This window comes from Giraffa tippelskirchi, chromosome 12 (genome assembly GCF_054371585.1).
Source record: "Giraffa tippelskirchi isolate mGirTip1 chromosome 12, T2T-mGirTip1v1.2.pri, whole genome shotgun sequence".
NCBI lineage: Eukaryota > Metazoa > Chordata > Mammalia > Artiodactyla > Giraffidae > Giraffa > Giraffa tippelskirchi.
The window spans coordinates 95,795,949-95,815,580 of NC_137286.1; the positions used below are offsets into that span (position 1 = coordinate 95,795,949).

Genomic DNA, 19,632 nt, shown 5'->3' on the forward strand with positions numbered 1-19,632 from the left:
GGTTTGATTCCTGGGTCAAGGTGTTCCCTTGGAGAAGGGAAACACTACCCACTCCAGTATTCTTGGGCTTCCTGGTGGCTCAGACGGTAAAGAGTCTGCCTGCAATTCAGGAGACCTGGGTTCTACCCCTGGGTTGGAAAGGTCCCCTGGAGGAGGGTATGGCAGCCCACTCTAGTATTCTTGCCTGGAGAATTCCATGGACAGAAGAGCCTGGCAGGTTACGGTCATGGGGTCACAGAGTCAGACACGACTAAGCAACTGAGCTCAGCACAGCACCTTAGTTTTTCCAGCTTCCCTGGTGGCTCAGTGGTAAAGAACCCCCCTGCAGTGCAGAAGACCTGGGTTCAGTCCCTGGGTTGGGAAGACCCCCTGAAGAAGGAAATGGCAACACACTCCAGTATTCTTGCCTGGGAAATCCCATGGGCAGAGGGACCTGGGGGGCTACAGTCCATGGGGTTGTGAAAGAGTCAGACACACTTAGCAACTAAACAACAACAACTTTAGTTTAATTATTTTCAGCTTTATAATGTAACTTTAAATCCTCTGGCACTAGTCCTTCCTCACTCTTAGAATATTCTTGGCTCTTCTTGGTTCTTTGTTTTTCAATATTAACTTCCAAATTAGCTTATCTAAATCAGTGAAAAAATATTTTTATGTTTCTATTGGTATGGCTTTAAATTTAAAGGTTAGCTTAGGGAGTTACCTTTTTAATGCTGTAATCACATCCTCTCATCTGTGGTCATGGTCTGCCCTCTGTGATTGGATATTTTTCTTTCCTTTGGTTGCATTTGTATATTTCCTTTATTTAGATCTTGCTACATTTTTTGTAAAGATTATAAATTTTTTCCTTTTTATTCATGTTATTAATATTGTCTTTGCTTCCATTATATCTTCTTATCATTGTATCTACATATAAGAGTAAAATATTATATATATATTCATTTTGTGTCCACTCATCTTTTACATTCTCTTATATACATTCTCTTATTTGTAATCAGTTTTCAGTTGATATTCTTGGGTTTTCCATAATGCAGTGATTACATATAAAATCACGCTATCTACAGATAACCCTTTTCTTTCTAATACTACTAATTTTTCTTATAATTATATTGAAAAAGTATTTTCAGTTAGAAAAATCACTTAAATATATGAATTCTGAAATAATCCATGCCTCTTATATTTAGCAGGGAAAACTGTCATCTCAGTAAAAACAATTAGACTTCTTTAAGATTCTGAACTCCTCAGTAAACCTTAAAAGATATTTAACATTACTTTAAAAAAAAAAGTTTCTAAAAAATAAGATATTTACAATTGAAAGTAAATGTTTTCATTAGTGATACTTATTTCATTGCTTCTTTGTTCAGGATCAGATGGCTATCGCTTGTGGATCTCGAGCTCATTTGGAAAAAGAATCAATTGCTCAGGTGAGGCTTTCATCAATCATGCATCCTTTTTTTTTCTTTTTTAGAAATACATTAGCATGAAATAAGCTTAAGCTTTCATAACCAATCTCATAAAAATGAGGTTCCTTTCAAAAGAAAGCATTAGCACATACAGGAATTGATTTTTTGTTTTTCTTTTTCATGAGTGTAAAGGGAGAGTGCAGACTTCACTCTGATTTAGGACGCAAGCAGCTCTTTTCTGAACATACACAGAGTGTCTGCATTCAGTTATCATATACGGCAGATTTCTCCAAATGATGCGTTTTTGAACCAATCAGCTTGCCTTTAGTTTTTCTCATGTCAACACACTGAAATACTATATTTTAAATTTTATTCAAAGTTTAATTTTTTAAAAACTGTTTCCCTTAGAAAAGCAACATAACTTCATATGAGTAAAGTTGTGCTGCCCTTTTCAGTATATTAAAAAAATCAGTGAAGACATTAATTTCTTCAGGTGGTAATTTACAGATTAGGCTAAGAAGCTGGAGTGACTTCAAGGAAAAAATATAACAAAGAACCATTCTATGCAGTGTTTTTTATTTTAATTCTTTTTCATGTAAAAATGTAGACCTAATGTATCAGGCTCAGTAGTTGTCCATTATGTTCTTATATGTTCATCTGCTAGAGTGGTCACGTAGATTGAGCATAAAGCTGTAGTTTTCAGAAGAAGGTCAAAAATCATCGGGCGTTTTTTCTGTTTGTGTTTTTCTTTAATGCACGTTCCTAGGCCAGTCTCAGACACTAAATCAGATTCTAGCCATGGGACCAGGAGTCTGCATTTTTAAGTTTCCCAGGTCACCCTATGCAACCAGAGTTTGAGAACCAATGGAATATAAGATTGACCCTTTCCCTCAGTGATTCTGAAATAGGACATGAAAAAATTCTAATTTTTTCCCAAGATATACTGATAGTAGAACCATTAAATCCCTTAAGGATTTTGCTCAAATGTGAAAACTTGAACTCTCCAATTATTATATCATCTTCAGCATCTAGTCCAAATGTAACTCTGTAACCCTATGAACTCTTACTGGTATTTGGAAAAGGTTAATCTATTAACCATAGAGAATGTCGAACTCCTAGAAGTTTAGTGCTGAAAGAGTTTAGAGGCTAGCTAGTTCAACGTCATCACTTCACTGATACACAAGAGATAAGGAAAGGAAAAATGTATGTGCAAAATGTTCAGAACATGATTTATAATTGTGAAATACTAGAAACTATAAAATACTGTATCCCAATGCTAGAAAGTGTACATATTTCCCCTGGATGAAATGGCATACAGCGATAAAATAGATGATAGTGGGCTTCCCTTGTGGCTCAGCTGGTAAAGAATCCGCCTGTAATGCGGGAGACCTGGGTTCAACCACTGGGTTGGAAAGATCCCCTGGAGAAAGGAAAGGCTACCCACTCCAGTATTCTGGCCTGGAGAATTCCATGGACTGTGTAGTCCTTGGGGTCACAAAGAGTTGGACACGACTAAGTGACTTTCACTTCACTTCACAGTGGAGACTGTATAATAATGTAGGGAAATACTAAAATGTTAGGTTGTATGGAAAACAGTATGATACCTAAAAATGCAGTATACTTGTTTGTGTAAAAAATCTATTCAAACAAAAACACTTAATGAAAACAGACATATTAATTTAAGGGTTTTGTGAGTAAATTTTTTCCTTTTTAAAAAAAATATATAAATGGGGAAAAAATTATAATAAACTTGGAAAGGAAAAAGATTGGAGAAATAGGAAGCAGTTGAAGTAATCTAGAAAAGAAACGGTTGGGACCTGTTATTGTTGTTGGCAATAGAAGGGAATTGTGGTTTTGGTTTTGTTTTTAATGCTGTAAATTCTTTTCACTTAGAACTTCCATTAGTTGAAACCTCTTTGAATTTTTTCAAAATAGTATTTAGAATGAGACTGTGCTATGGTCTGGACCTTCTTTTACTTAGTGCTGCTTTTAACCAGTCATCAAAGGATCTACCCCAGGATCTCTTTTCTCTTGTCATCTGTCCATCCATTCCTCCATCTCTAAAACTTAGTGACTGACATAGCGCTTTGGGGCTCTATAGAATTGGCAGCTGCTCCAGAAAGGGTAAACTGATCAGCAGTTGTCCACTGGAGCCACTATGTATAACTGCTGCTGAGTAGGCTTGTAGTTCAAGTCCAGGTGATTCTCATAGAACTATGTCTGTCATAGAGAAGGTCATCTCCAAGGGGCAACACGTCCATTGGCCACATGTCCAAGAAACTGTGGCATGGCTTTCCACTTCTTGGCCACTCGGATTCTTTTAACGTGCCACAGGCGATGCAAATCCTCCATGGTGATTGATCTGTGAACAGTGAGAAAATTACAAGAGTATTAATTAACATAGTAAACAGCAACTTTGGTAGCTAAACTGTGTAGTTTACAGTCTTACCTTCCCTAAACACCTTTATACATATTCTCAGTTAATCCTACCATCTGTTCTGTTGCCCTCTTGGAAGACAAATGTGCATGATACAGCACCGGCGGGGTCGTTTAAGCATCCTTAAATGTGTTCATATGCCCATATGTTCTGTGTAACAGTCAAAACAGTTGTGTTTGGGTATTCTCAAATTTATCATTTTTAAAGGATTCAAAATAGAATCCATTACTGTTTGTTTGATCTCTTTAGGTTATATATTTGAAGAGTCTTTGCTTAAATCTTGAGACTTCTTTAACTTCTCTTTTTAAGATAATAAAATTAGCAGTCAGCTTTAGATTTCACCTGAATTCCTTGTTTATGTTTCATAAATATTAGCAATTATTGTTAATATTAAAATAGTAAATATTTTAAAATATCTACTTCAGAAGCTCATATAATGCTCTCCTATGACTTTGTTACCTTCATTTAACTAAATTGGTCTGTGTTTTTAGATGTCTTCTAAACTTTAAGATACTTTTTCAAGTTTTAAAAATTAAAGATCCTGTTGTTTATATTGTTATGCTTTTCAATATGTTAGAAACCAAATAAGTTAAAGTCCTCATGTGAACTCCACGTTTGTGTTTTGTGTTTTTTAGATAGCCATTATCCTAAAACAAACAAAACTCTTCTATTAACATCCAAGCAAAAGCAGTCATGAATATTTTTATTTGGTTACTAGTAAGCTCATCTCAATCACATTAAAAGTCATTCGAGAACTCGTTTATAGGTATTGTTTTTCTACCTTTTAATTTTTATTTTTCTATCTTTCGATTTCTATTTGTTCCTTTCCTAAGCATAAATGCTCTTTTGGAGGTTTAATCAGTCAACCAGTATTTATTGGAAATATTTTAAATGCAAGGCACTGAGCAAGCTGTTATGAGATTCCCAGAGTATTTTAAGATGAGGTTTCTGCCCTATCTGCTTAGCGAGGTAAGACATACTTACATCAAAACGTAACTTATGATTCTAGGTGATCAGTGAGAAGTGCTAGAGCTTTCCAAAGACTTTGTGTTAGTACCATCTAGATAAGTTTGATATTTTATTCTTCCTTCCCTTCTTGTCCTATTTAATACACAAGTGAAATTTGGTCAGGAGGTTAAAGTGAGCTTTCAAACCTCCTTCCCTTATTAAAAGCATTTATTAAGTGTTTGTTACTTCCTGTACCAAACACCAGGCTAAAGACTTTAGTATTATACCATTTAATCTTTACCTTTGTGAGGCAGGCATCTTCATTCTAGATGAGGGGAGTGGGATTTAGAGAGTGGAAGTAAGCTGCTCAAGGTCAGCCTCGTTATTAATGGAGCCAGGATTCAAATACAGGCCTGCTCAGTGTGGTGGCTTTTCTCTTATGTCATCTTATATGACTGTTGAGTCATGATTTTGTTCCTTGGTGATAGAAAAAGTCATGTGAATGAAGAATGATCCTAAAGATTACAGTAATAAAGAAGAAAAGCGAAAAGGAGGAAAGGACCTTGATTTACTAGAATGAGATATCATTCTGCATAGACTTTTACTGGGTTTCTTACGTGCATACGTAATATATTATTCCATGGGTCTATTACCGTAATTATAGAAAATTCTAACATCTTATCTTTTTTTAATCCTAAATATGAAAGTCTTGACTGCCATGATAATTACTGATCTATTTTTCTTATGCTTTTAAGTTTTCATTGTTTTATGAATAAAATATGTTGTGTTACTACTAATAATAAAATTAATGACTGCTAGCAATAGGGAATACTTAGATAAAAGACTACTTAAATTTAATGTCCAAAATATTAAAGAACTTAGCCTTTTAAAATATATGTTATCAGAAATATCTGTCATACTTCATTAGGGAGACTGGGCTTTTGTTTCAAACTCCTTGATGGTCTGTGATGTGGTCTTCTGTGACACTCTTGCTGACCCCTGCTGTTGTATTCTCATTAGCCAGGTATCAAACTTCAGGTTGAAATCATGTTTCATTTTTCCAAGATATTCTGTTAACTCACCTTTTTTGAGACCAAAATATGTTTGGGGCACAGAGGCACCAAAGACGTGGTGGAGGAGACGTTCCTCTTGCTCATAGCAGCCCCCCAACTGCTGTGCAGGTTTCTGGCCAACTGAAGCCCCGGCTCCCACAGTCACTGTGATTCTTCTTGTCTGACTAAACCTCCAGGAAGGGAGTAACTACTTCGCTAGCCCCTGCCCAGCTCCAAGCAGTAGGCATCCTCAGTGTCTAGAATGGACTTCGCCAGGGCAGCTAATGGGATGGTGGTGTTCATGTGTGAGATCTACCCAGTCAGTTAAATGTTAAATTGCAGTTCTCTGCAGCCAGATTGTTTTCAATGTCTCCTTTATAGATAAATGGAAAAGTCATTTATATTTTGTCTTTGTTGCAGCGTTCTTACTTCCGTACTCTTCTCATGTATGGCTTCCACTTTCTGGTGTGGTTCCTTTGTGTCAAAGGAATCAGGGACACACAGTGTGGGTTCAAATTATTAACTCGAGAAGCAGCGTCACGGACGTTTTCATCTCTCCACATTGAACGATGGTAGGTTCCTAACCGGCGTGTGTCTGGTATGTCTTCTTATGCAGCAGTTACTCCAGGTGATGGGAAGCAGCGCTGTATTCTCATAATGAACCTCCAGGTTTAAACAAAATTCATACTTATATCTGTAAACTTAATCTGTGCCTATACTGGTTTGGTTCTTATTTTTAAAATCTCAAACCAAATATAGGGTATGAAGTTATATATTCACCTTAATTATAGACAGTATCAATCAAGACTCCTGAAAATATCCTGTTTCTTTAAGCTTCCTTTTTTTCTTCGAAGAAAAATTCAGAAATGTCAAAGCAGAAAAGGGTATCCAGTTTCTCTTTTTTCTTTTACAGGAGTGAGTTCCCTCTCCTGCCTAAGGCCAATTCTTGGATCTCTGCATCCCCTTCCACCTTCTAAGAACCCAATCCTGTTCACTTACTTTCTGTCTTGTGTGTTTAGCTTTTTCTCTCAACCATGTTTTTCTCATCAGTTTTTTCAAGTTTAAATTTCCCTCGCCATTAAAAAGACATGGTCTCCATTGACACCAGCCACCAGCACCTCTCCAGCCCTAGCCCTCTTTCCTTCCACAGCCAACTTTTTCCTGGAAAAATGGTCTGTATTCACTGTCTCCATCTTCCTACTTGCCAGTCCTCACCCGTCCTCCCATCTAAACATCTTGTTACCCTCCTATCATTAAATCCAGTTGCCTTGTTTAATATGACCACTTACCATCTTGATGAATGCATTAGCAACATTCAATACTTCAGAGCACTCTATCTTAAAATACACTGTTCTCTCAGCCTCTCTTCATCCCAGACCTCACTTCAGCTCTCAGCCTGTTTAGGGACTAACAGTGTGACACAGAAGCCTGAAACCTGGAGTCATTCTAACTGTCCCTTCATTTCTCTTCATCTTCACCACCATCAGTTTGATCATTTTAATTCTGAAACTCCAGTTCTGGAGTTTCAGAATTTAAAACTCCATAGGACATCAGTTCCTATGCTGCAGCCAGGGAGATCTCTTTAAAAATTAGAAATGATCAGACACACCTCTTTGCTTCCCATTGCCTTTGAGTGCCTTCCCTGGGCCTTGAGAGGGATAATGATATCAGCATCAATATTGACTTTATAATTTTGCCCACCTGAGTCTCCACATGCAGTTTCTTCCCTTTTCACCACCCTCTGCCTCTCTGTCAGCATCTGCTTATCCTTCAGATCTTCCTTAGGACAACCTGCCCTCACTCTCTGTAGCAGACCAGATGCCCCTACTGTATGCTGTTGGAGCACCATAAACCTTTCTTGTAGCACCTGTCACATCTGCAGTGTTTTATTTGTGTAATGTTTCTTTTTCTCTATTAAAACATAAACTCCACAAGAGCAGAAAATCCTAGTCAGTTGCACACTTTAAAAACAAAAAGTAAATGGATTTGCAATGATTAAATGTCATAATATTTATGACAGAATATAAAATATTAACATATGGTATAGTTCAGTGTCTAAGAGAGTGCCTGACCCATCATAGCTACTCAGTAAATATTGTTGAAAGAATTAATACTCAGTGCTAGTTCTGGGTTCTGTGTGAATTCTGTTTGTGGCAGGAGTCTGCATAATTATTCCGGTAGAGATTCATTCATGTAGTCTGTATAACTTTCATGCATGTGTTTGCAAATATGTTACCCCCTAGAAATAGATGTCATCTAATCTTCCCAAATAACTTTAAAGAAACTGGAGTTTCAGAATTAAAATGATCAACATGTTTTTAAATCCTTTTCCCTAGGTTAAATTTTTTTCTAAGTACTTATATTTGGTCTTTAGATTTAAATGCATGTTTCTGTTATGTTGTTAGAGAAGAAAATATACTGATAGTTAATGGACTCCAAAATCAGAAACTCTAAGAAGCCACTCCAGAAACACACCTCTGCAGTAGATATTTTTCATTCAGCGGTTATGTCCAAATCTAGGGTCAAAGAGCTAGGTTCTTTGTAGTTTGAAAGGAAGGATTTAAAAATGGAGAACAGTAGGGTTTTAGGCTTGATGACTTTAAAATTATGAAATTTCCTTGTCAGGATTGTTCTAAGGCAGCACTGTCCAACAGAAATACAATAGGAGACACAAATGCAAGCCATATGTGTAATTTAAAAATTTTTAGTAGCCACATTAAAAAGTAGAAAGATGAAATTTAATACTATCTTTAACACAATATAAGCATAGTCATTTTGGCATGCACTCAGTATGAAAAAGATATTGAACTATTTTACATTCTTTTCTTTGTACTGTGTCTTGAGAGTGTAGTACCTATCGGTTCAGACCAGTCACATACATGTCAGTGCCAGTAACCAGCCACATGTGGATAGTGGATAGTGGCTGCCCTGTTGGCCAGCACCATTCCCAGGTTTTATGTGTTTTTTTTTTAAATTAAGGTGTTTTTTTTTTTTTTTCTTCTGTAAATTCTATGTTCATGTGCACGCCTTTCTAATTACTTAACTGAGATTTGATTGACTTAAAATTTTAACCTCTCACATCTCTCTTCAGGGCCCAACAATGTTTCTTTTGCGCCCATAGAGGAACCATCAAATAGGCGTGTATCAGCCTGATAAGCGATAATGTCTCACTGTTTTTATTTAAACGTCGCTGTTCCTACACCTCAACCAAGAAACACTATAGAGCTGATGTGGGTTTTTTCTTATGCAGTGTAAGTTTTAGAAATCAAATTGTGCATCTACTCATTTCCATGTAGGTATCACCTTAGACAGTTTTCTTAAGAGGACTGATTCTAAAGATTCACTGAAATTTTTCTTGTAACTTTCAGGAAATCCAAGTCAAGTAGAGTTTCTAGGTGTTAGAAAACATCAAGGTATATATATAATACATACTGTATTGCCCAAGTTGAAAGACTACAGCCATCTCTTTGATTCAGAATTGCTTGAGTATGAGTAATGTTAAATGTTAAATATAAATATATATAATTTCCATCCTCTGAACTCTACCTCACCTAAAGTCTTCCCATTTAATGTTAAGGTATAATTTGACCCCGTTTATGAGTAATTTTTTAAATGGATTCTTTGAAATATACCTTCTTCTAGTAAGTATTTTTTATTTTTAATCAGTGTTCATGTTCATAATTTAAACTCATTCCATCGGGTTTATAAGAAGACTGTTGCCTTTCGCCCCGTCTCCTTTTACTCCCCCACCCCCCGCCGTGGCGCCCCCAGCCCCCCCCCTATTTCTGCTCCTTCCCTGTAGCCACTGTCATTTCTTTACTGCTTGCTTGTGGCATTTGCTTCATACTCAGAACAAAGTTTCTGCAGAGCTGTGTCTCAGTTTGTCAGTTTTAGATATTACTTTCCAAAGTAGGAAATGAATGTTTAACTATTCTCTTAAACTCCTGTTTACCCTCCACACTTATGTGCCTACTGCAGTTTTAAAATAATTTTGCTCAGCTCAGCGTTGATCATTCTAGCTGGGTAAGGAGAATTCAGATTTGATCTGTAGCATGCAATGAGATTATAGACCCATATAATTGTAGTACTTTTTGTTTTTCCTAAAGGTAATAACTGCCTGGAGCTTTTTGTTGGCATTTCTTGACTGTGGATCTGACACTTCCTCATGCTCACTCTGACAGGAGCGTGAATTCCCAGAGGCATCAGATTATGCCTCAGTTCCATCTTTTTCTCAGAGACATCTCGTCGGCTTTCTTTCTAGTTGTTTCCTGGTCTGCTGCAGCTCCTGTCCTCCATCTCGTTCTCCTTGGCTTCCACCCTATTTTAGTAGAGCCATCCCCTATGAAACTTCCTGAAAATGTGAAACAGGCACTGCAAGAGCCCACGTGTGGAGACGTGCCTTTACTCCACCCTCATGCTCATTTACCATTTAGCTGGAGAAAGAGTTACAGGTTGGAAATCATTTTTCGTCAGGATTTGGAAAGCGTTGATCTGTTTTCTTTGGCACTTGGTGTTTCTGTGGAAAAGTCCAGTTCTGTCGATAATCTAATCTTGATTCTCTTCTGTGGCATATTGTTTCCACCCCCCTTTGGAAGCCTTTTTTTCCTCCAGAGTGTTTTGAAATGTCATGATTCAGCGACTTAATATGGCTCTTTTCCATGCATTTTGTTGACAACTCAGGCCTCTAACTCTGGAAACCCATGCCCTTTGTTTCTCAGGAATGTCCTTTAATCCTTTCTTCAACAATTTCCTCTCTCTCCTCATTTGTAAAACACGTGTAGAACTTCCCTGTTGATCCTCTAATTTAATTTTCTCTTCTCCTTCCTATTTTTCTATTGAGGTTTCCTCGATTTTACCATCTAACCTTCCTTTTGAATTTTTATCTCTATCAAAACTGCAATTTCCTAGAACTTTTGTATTCCGGTATTCATTTTTCTCTGTTTTACGACTATAGTATCTTCCACTATGTCTCTTAATGTCTCATTTAACACTTTGAGATTTTCTTCTTTCCTTGCCTCGTTTCTTTTGCTCCAGTTTTTTTGTTTATTTCTATCATTAAAGTTTACCTTCAGGTATCTTTAGTATGACCCTATAAAGCTCATCAGCAGCTGTGTGCATGGTCAAAGAACTCTGACCGACTGGTAGATGTCACTGTGGACTAAACGAGTGGGGCCACTTTGTGTGGGTAACTCCCAGCTGTCACTATGTTTGGGGGCTGGTCATTTTCACTAAAGTGAGATCCTGCAACCTCCTGCCTAGGACACATGAGCCTGGCTGCCAGCATTTACAGAACCAGTTGGAAGAAAGGAGAATCCCATACAGATTTTCAGTGAGTCTTCGAGTGTGCAGCCCACTGCACCTCCACTTAACAGAGGTCCCTCGAGGCCCCTGATGCCTGAGCCTCAGGGGCCTCTGTGACCATTAGCTGCTCTGGGCTTCTCCCTCTGCCACTCTCCACCCCTCCTGGTTACCACTTGTCCAGCCACTTTCCAACATTCAGATTTTTGTTTTTTTTGCTACTCTCGTCATCTTTTGTTCTTGTCCTACTATCCTTTCATTGTCGTTTTAATTTTCGTGGTCTTTCAGGAGGGAGCAGGAGGGTATGTGTGTATCTGCCAGTTAAACAGCGTCAGCACACTCTTCATTCTCCTGAAATAGATCTGTTCATGAGGGAACAGATATCCCAGGAACTAAGTCACAAAAGAAAACACGGCGGCTTTACCCTCTCCACACTTAAAAAAGCTCGAGAAGGCACTTAGTTGGAGAATGACCCTTCTCTTTATAATCCAGCTAGAAGGACTTGGTATTTTAATTATAATGTTTGCTTTGGTACCAGATTAGTCTTTTATTTATAATATGGTAAGATGTTTTGTTTTAATAAATATCTCACATCTAAAATGTTTGAGGGGTGAAGGCTATAATAAAAATAATAGTTTAGCAGATGAATAGCCCTTTCAGTTTTTTTACTATAAATTCAGTTATTCAGCTGCTTTTTCACCCCACTGCTTTTCATTCATCATTCTTGTGTTGTGCCTTTGATGAGTCAGTGATTCTATACTGATACCCTTGGAGAAATATTTAGTAATCTTGATCAGATTATTGAATATCATTAGAACTAACTCAGAAGCCCATTAGGTAATTTTTGGGTTTTGTGTTAAAGGAGCAAGTGAAGGATTAAGCACAAGGCTTAATATTCAAATTGTTTCCTTCTTTCATGAATATCACAATTCTATTTAACGGAAGTTTTACATAGACATAGTCCTTTTAGAAACACAAAGAACACTTTTGTGGATGGTTTTATCATCTTAAGTAAATATTTTATTAGGATAAGAAGAAGCATTACATGTTTAAAAAGAAAAGTTTTCATGTTGAATTATCCAAACACTTGGGATTTAAACTAGTTGCATAATGGACATTGGTAGTATTGTAGCCAAGAAAACAAAACTCCAAATTCACATTGCTTGGGATCAGGAGAATCAAATGGAAGTGGAGTTGAGGCGTTTTGCTATTTGTGCTAATATTTTAAAACCAAGCTTGGGAAGTTTGAAGTATGTTCTGTGCAGTCGAGAAAGTGGAGTGAGAAAGGGGTGTTAATGTCTCAAGAATGAAAGCAAAACAGTGAAAGACTTCAGTGCCTTTAGAGACAGGTAAAAGCATGGAGAAGTGCAGCACAGGGAGTGGTACTAATGCCAGTGAAAGGAAGCAACTGGTGGAGAATCCTGTAAGAATCCAACATACCAGGATTCAGAAATGTTAAGGGAAGCAGATTTGACCTAAACCAAAGGACTGACTGAAGAGGATCTTTAAGGAAGAAGCTTTCACAGGTAGAAGGCAGGCTGAGCTGGGAACTGAAACTGGAGATGATTTCTCTGTACGTATGTAGTTATACACACCCCCCAGGCCTTTCACACCAGCCGAAAGTGGCTTTTCACTTTGGCCAGCTGCCACTACTGTGCAGTCCGGGACAGCATTGGGGAGGGGAAGGCAGAAGGTAGGCCACAGGGACCCTGTACTTAGAAACTAAACCTTGGTTCTTTGATGGTAGAAGAACATAATCAAGCAGCTCTAAAGTGATTGAGAACATTCTCTCCTAGTGCTTCTCAATGGTTGTTTTATCAGCTCTCGTAATTAGTTTAAAATGCTATCAGTTCTGTATCTTGGGCTAGCTAAAGCTGGGATGTGAAAACAATCAATCTTAAAAATTTCTCTTGGATTAAATTTTCTCTTGGACACCAAGAGAACATTTTTACCTCTGCACGTTCCTGCATTGTGAGAGAGACGCCATATTTCTCATTTAAATGTTACGCAGTGACACACAGCATTTTTATTTGCCTTGAAACTCCTCCACTCCTTGACTTCTATTTGACCTTACATTTATCTGATCTTCACTTTTACAATATAAGCTTTTATAATCTGCTGTGTAAGCTTCTTTAAAACATGCCAAGGTAGAGATTTAGTTACACTCTGTTTGTCTTTTTAAAAATAAATAGCCATATATTTTCTATTTCAGGGCGTTTGATGTAGAACTGCTTTACATAGCACAGTTCTTTAAAATCCCAATAGCAGAAATTGCTGTCAACTGGACTGAAATTGAAGGTGAGCATATTGTTTATGTTACAGCTGATCTTAAGTCAGGGAAGACCTCAGACCATACAGTTGTCCAGTGACATCAGCTGGCTTTACTGTCACCCCTCGCCCCCCTTCAGGGCCCACTCAGCTGTCCTGACTCAGAGGCAGTTTCATAGACAGTATTGCCTACTGGTCCCCGCTACCTGCCTCCAGCTGGCTTACTGCCTTCTGGATTTTTTTAGTCTCTTCTTAGGGTCTTCATTAGGCCTACTGGCTTGCCTAAGAAATTCAGTAAAAACTTGTACAGTAGACAGGATCATGATGACTTCGGGCCACAAGCAAGGTGGATAGTCTTGGAGTAAACTTTATTTTTTATAATACCTTTTTTTTTAGTATTGTATTATGTCATTGCTCAGTGAGTTTAGAATACCTACAAACCACTTTGCAAAGCTAAGTGAAGAATTATAGCTGCTTTTACTCCAAATGTCCATAATCCATTCACAGCTGGTTTTAGCTAGTGTCTGTACACACATCCAAAAATGTAAAGATCTCTAAGGTTTATAATGATGTGAAATCTGTCATAATTCCTGATAATTTCTGTTCAGAAGTGTTTAAACAGCCCTCACTGTTTAGAATTCAAAATATATTCTAGTGTTCTCCTTTGCTTACCTTAGAATGATCCTAAATTAATTCACTATGTGGGAGGAGCATTACTGGAGACTTTCAGTTACCTCTCCTCCAGGTAAGCATGGCCTCCTCTTGAAAAGTCAGTGTGGTATTAAGCAACCTGAGATGTTTAGGACAGAAAAAGCTTAAGAACCAGTCTAGAAATCATACAAACTATGCACACGTCTGGGAGTCTTGCTGAATCATACTGAGTTTACAGCAGTTTGACTCATCTCCACGGTAGCAGCGCAGACCACCTGGGAAGGGAAGCAGGTGAGAGGATGCTCAGACCTGTTGTGATCGAAGTGTCTGTGTTGCTCTGTGCCCAGCACAGACTCTATGGGAAACTGAAGTGGGGGAAAGTAAAACTACGTTTCAGTTTAGATCACTGGCTCACTTTGCATTTCTCAGGTAGCTGAGTATTAACTCTCATTAACCATTTCACTCAGTGAGCAGGTTTTATCTTCATCATCCCTCTGCCATATACAGTCAGTCCCTCCCTGCTTGAGCAAGGGCCATCTGAAATTTTCAGTTTAGATACCCCCAAGTTTTATTTCACATCAAGGTGTTTTGTTTTTATTGTTTTTAGAGAAACCATTCACTTTGGTTTTAAAGATGTTTAACTGTCTTGTCCACGATTTAAATAAAATTACGGTGGATGTGTTAATTTGATTATGGTAATCATTTCACAGTGTATCCGGGTATCAGATCATCGCACTGTGCACCTTAAATACATTTCAGTTTTATTTGTCAATTATGCTCAAGGAGGCAAATCTCATGGAGTCAACTGGGCTTGATATATTGCCATTTGACAACCACTGGACAAGAAGGCGGCCTAGCTAAGATGTATTTCTTTTATCTGATTTAGAATCTTTAGTAGAAATAGAGTAAAATTTGGATTTCTGTCTTGGCTTATCTCAGATTATTAATCTGTACTTGTATGATGTACAGAGGTGTGCCCAATTCTCTGCAGTGCATGAAACTGAAAAGCAGTGTGTACAACATGAAGACTTACCCCAAAAAATCATTTTTACATGTACAAATGAAATTGTGTTTTACATACAAATAATACAAATTATGGTGACTAGAAGCTCACAAAGATGGTATAGATTGACTTCTAAAATACAGTTTTAACTGTTATATTTTCTTCTGAAAATATTTTTATTTTTAATTATTTTTAAACTACAGGTTCTAAATTAGTTCCCTTTTGGAGCTGGCTACAGATGGGAAAGGATCTACTTTTTATACGACTTCGATATTTGACTGGTGCCTGGAGGCTTGAACAAACCAGGAAAATGAATTAGGTTATCTGCCATCTTTGATTGTATTCTTATGTATCATTGTCACATTATTTCATTTGAAATTAAAATTTTAAAGCTGGAATAAACCTGTGCCATTGTCTGCCTTTTAATAATTTTGAAGAATTTACTGTCAGAAGTAAAAATCTTTATACCTCTTTTGGACAAAAATTTTTAAGATATTTATACCAAAAGCCAGATTTCCTTTTGCTTTAGCAATTTTGTTTATTTATTAGTAGGTCAATTATCATTATGGTTCTGAGAAGTATAATTTTTAAACAGAAGACATAAGCATTCTTATTCTAAAATGCCTATAATAATTCTCATGAATTTAAATATAAACAGTAATCATATAACAGTGTTCAGGGATTTAAAAATAAATATTTAAATGTATATAAATTTATATTAAACTCATATTTCATCCTATTAAAAAGTATAGGAAATTGTATGTTAAAGGATATAGGCTTGTTCACAAAGGTATCCACTTTCTTATACATTAGTCTTATTTATCTCCTTCCTAATTTTTCTTATATATACCATAGTTTCTTACCTCCCGGCAGCCTTTCCCTCTTGAGTTCATGTTAATAAAAATTAGAAATTCTCTAATAAAAAGAAAGTTTTATGATATTAGTAAATATTTACTTAACATCAGAAGCCTAATGTGTTTTTGAGAAGCTAAAGACTAAAAAACAGCCATTATAGTGATCCTCTGAAACTCAGAATTTGATTGTTTCTGATGTTTCAGAGTAAGTAATGATAATACCTACCATTTATTGAGAGTTGACTATCTGCCGACCACTGTTGTAAGCACTTAATACATAATCACTCACCTAACTTTTACAACAGGAGACGAAACTGAGGCACAAAGCAGTCACCTGCCCAGCTCACATGGCTAGGAGATGGAGGCGTCATGATTCTAGCCCACAAAGCCCGGATCCGGGGCCTGCGCTCTCGTGACCATGCTACTTCAGTTTCTGAAGGTATGAGAACTGGGGACTTGTAAATAGAAGGCTTCAGAAGCACATTAAATACAACATTACAAGTTATGTGGAAAAGTAAATAAGCTAAAAATGACTCCAGTAGTTTCAACAACAGTGATACTGTCACATCTGCATTAGACTATAAGCTCTCTTAAAACAGAAACCATTTCTTATTCAAATTAGTATTCTCAAGGAGTTCCCGGGCAGTCCAGGGGTTAAGAATCCATACTTCCATTGCAGGGGCCTGGTTGAGGAACTTAGATCCCGCGTGTCACTCAGCATAGCCAAAAAATAGATAAATAAAAATAAATTTTTTAAAAAACTAGTATTCCCAGTACAGTGTTTAGCATAAACACTTAATTATTGATCAAGTGGATAAACAAATTATTCACTACCAGGTTTTGAGAACCTTTAAGTCACTTAAACAGAACAAGAACAGAACAAGTCACTTGAACGAGTCACTTGAACAGAACAAGTCACTTGAACAGAACAAGGCTTATGCAAGTAGAAATGAGAGAAAACAAACAGAATGACCTTGAGCATTTACAAGAATTTAAAGTTACAAGCCTTGAGCCAAAAATAAGATCCTTAATGAAACTATAATAAGACAATAAAGTAATTTATTGCTGTTTGCAAGCTAGTGATAAAAATATGTTTGAAGCATAGGGGAAATTTCAGGAAAAGTGTCAGTATTTTTTTATGCAGCTCATCCTCAAGCACTGTTACAGGTTTCTGGTATGCTTGATATGAAGCACAGGTTCACCTAAGCTAACGGTGTGGTAAAGACTCGGAGGCACTCTATAAGAGAAAACGTGTATCATATATAGGTATGGTTACCCACATCTCAGAAATGAAGCAGGCTTAGACCAGTGATTGGCCCATGATCACACAAGTAGCCAGTGTCCTGCTTCTACTAAAATAAAAAAATAGGAAACATACATGGGTGTGATTAAAACTGAAGGTACAGTCTCATTATAATCAGACAACATTATCATTTACTTTCAACCTTCTGACTTGTTCTTACAGAATATGTATGTATACATGGAGTTTATTTGACTCAAGATTATGTCTGAACGATAACATGTTTCTTGCCATCTATAATGCTGTATCTGTGTCACTGTGTATTTCCACTATTCATAGTTGATTCCCCAGTTCTGCTTTCCATTCTTTTCATTCAGTTGCAATAGCCTTGCCTTTTATTTGTATGTCTCCACAGCATCCTAAATTGTGATTGTTCAGTAAAGGTTTCCCAAATGGTTAGATAATGCCACCATTACAATTGATTTGCTAAAGAAAAGAATTACATGAATGAAGTTATCCATTTTATCGACAGCTAAATCCCCTGAAGTAGTGTAATGGGTTGCTTTGTTTTTGTGCAAACTCAGAAGCACCAAATCTACAAACTAATGATTTTAACATGTCCATCCTATATAGGACTCATTTAGAATTCTCTGATTTTGAATTAAAACTCATTAGTATTTTTATGATCTCAAAAAGAAATACCTTACAGGTTTGATCCTTTAGACAATAACTGCTCTTCTACAACCAAACACTATAGAAATAAAGAATGGTGCCCTTACACCTGCTGACGACAGCAAAGGCTGAGTGAGGAGCCTAGATGCACACCATCATGAGGCTGGAGTCAGGCACCTGGATACCCTGACCTGGGCGATGTCACAGAAGGCCCGGCGGTGAGCAGGACTTTCACCCCCAACAGCCAACCTTGAGTCTTCACCGGGGGTGCCTGGACTTGCACTCCCTGCCTGCTGGGATGGGGTCAGAGGAGGCGCTTCCTCCCGTGGCCGAGCAGCAATGAAGCCACCCTGCCACGGTGACAGTGAAGACCATGTAGTGAGCCAGAACTCCTACCCTACCCAAGTGTAATAAACAGCCCCCCTTCCTTTGGGTGTCGGTGGGGCCAAGTGGGGAGCCTATACCTACACCTCCCCCAGCAGTATAACAAGGTGGTGCTGCTCCTTCTCAACCAGAGTAGCGTCAGCTAAAACAAAAGGTCTGAATAAGATCCAGAGTCTCACAACATAATAAAAAATGTCCCTGTTTCAAAAGAAAATCACTCGTCAAAGCAGGAACCAGAAAAACCTCAACTTGAATGAAAAAAGACAAGAGATGCTGACACAGATCATAGAGATGTTCGGATTCTCTGAGAAGGATTCTACAGCAGCCATGATAAAAATGCTTCCGCTTAATTACAAACGTGCTTGAAATTAATGAAAAAATTAGAAAGCTTCAGCAGAGAAACTCAGCAAAGAAAAAGAAGAAATTGAGAAGAACCAAACGGAAATTTTAGAACTGAATAAAAAGCTTGGTGGATAAGCTCAACAGTAGAATGGGAGTGGCGAAGAAAAGAATCAGTAAACTCAAGATAGCACAATAGAAATTATTCAGTCTGATCAAGAGAGAGAAAATAGAATAATAATAAAGAACGGCTCAGTGAAGCTAATAAGATCTAACATTAGTATTATCAAAAAAAATACTAACTGAAAACTCCTCAAACTTGGCAAAAGGCACAGAATCACAGAATCAGATTCCTTATGCGATAAACCCAAAGAAATCTATACCAAGACACATCATAATTAAACTTTGGAAAACTACAGACAGAACAAATCTTGAAAGCCACCAAAAAAAAAGAAGACAGCGTCCCTATAATAGGGAAACAATCAGAATGACTGAATTTACCATCAGAAACTATGCTGGTCAGAAGGATGCGGCACACTATGTTTCAAGTACTAAAAATAAGAAACTGTCAATGCAGAATCTCATACTCATAAAAAAAAAAAAAACCTTCAAGTATAAAGGGGAAATAAAGACAATCTCCGATGCTTAAGAGAATTGGACTCCCACAGACCTACCCTAAAACAAAGGCTAAACAGAAAGAGAACATCAAAGGAAGGAAACTTAGAACCCTAGGAAGGAAGAAAAGACATGGTAAGAAGAATACTGATGAATACAAAAGACTTTCTTTCTCTTCAGAAGTTTTATATTATGTTTGATGGTGGAAGCAAACACTATAAAAGTCTGATGTGGTTCTAAATGTATACAGCAGAATTTATAAGACAGGTTATTATAGATGAGGGAGGGTAAAGGGGCAAAAACAAAAGTACAGGCGTTGCAATCCCCTAGGCAATCTTCTGGCCTCACAGCTGGGGAGCTATGACCCACTGCTGGAGAATCAATAAGCTAAGTGTGCAATTACAACCCAATCTGTCTTTTTTAAGATAAAAAGTATTGGCAGAAAGTGACAGGTTCTCATACTGAAGA

General features: G+C 37.4%; 2 protein-coding genes across 6 annotated transcripts in view; both read left to right on the forward strand.

Moving 5' to 3' along the window:
* ALG5 (ALG5 dolichyl-phosphate beta-glucosyltransferase) overlaps positions 1–19,632 on the forward strand; it is a 73,069-nt gene that overhangs the window by 12,286 nt on the left and 41,151 nt on the right. For 2 of the 5 annotated variants that reach the window (XM_081551804.1, XM_081551802.1), the window contains exons 7-11: positions 1,365–1,424; positions 6,261–6,412; positions 13,351–13,436; positions 15,264–15,379; positions 16,220–16,663. In XM_081551804.1, the coding sequence (XP_081407930.1) occupies positions 1,365–1,424; positions 6,261–6,412; positions 13,351–13,436; positions 15,264–15,379 (414 nt within the window). In that variant the 3' untranslated portion in view covers positions 16,220–16,663. Of the gene's footprint in view, positions 1–1,364; positions 1,425–6,260; positions 6,413–13,350; positions 13,437–15,263; positions 15,463–16,219; positions 16,664–19,632 lie in introns of those variants that run through there. The other 3 variants (XM_081551806.1, XM_081551805.1, XR_014071751.1) reach the window with 2 other exon arrangements.
* SMAD9 (SMAD family member 9) overlaps positions 16,220–19,632 on the forward strand; it is a 69,795-nt gene continuing 66,382 nt past the window's right edge. Inside the window, exon 1 of the mRNA XM_081551800.1 lies at positions 16,220–16,353. The gene's annotated coding sequence lies outside the window, so the exon portion shown is untranslated. The remainder of the gene's footprint in view (positions 16,354–19,632) is intronic.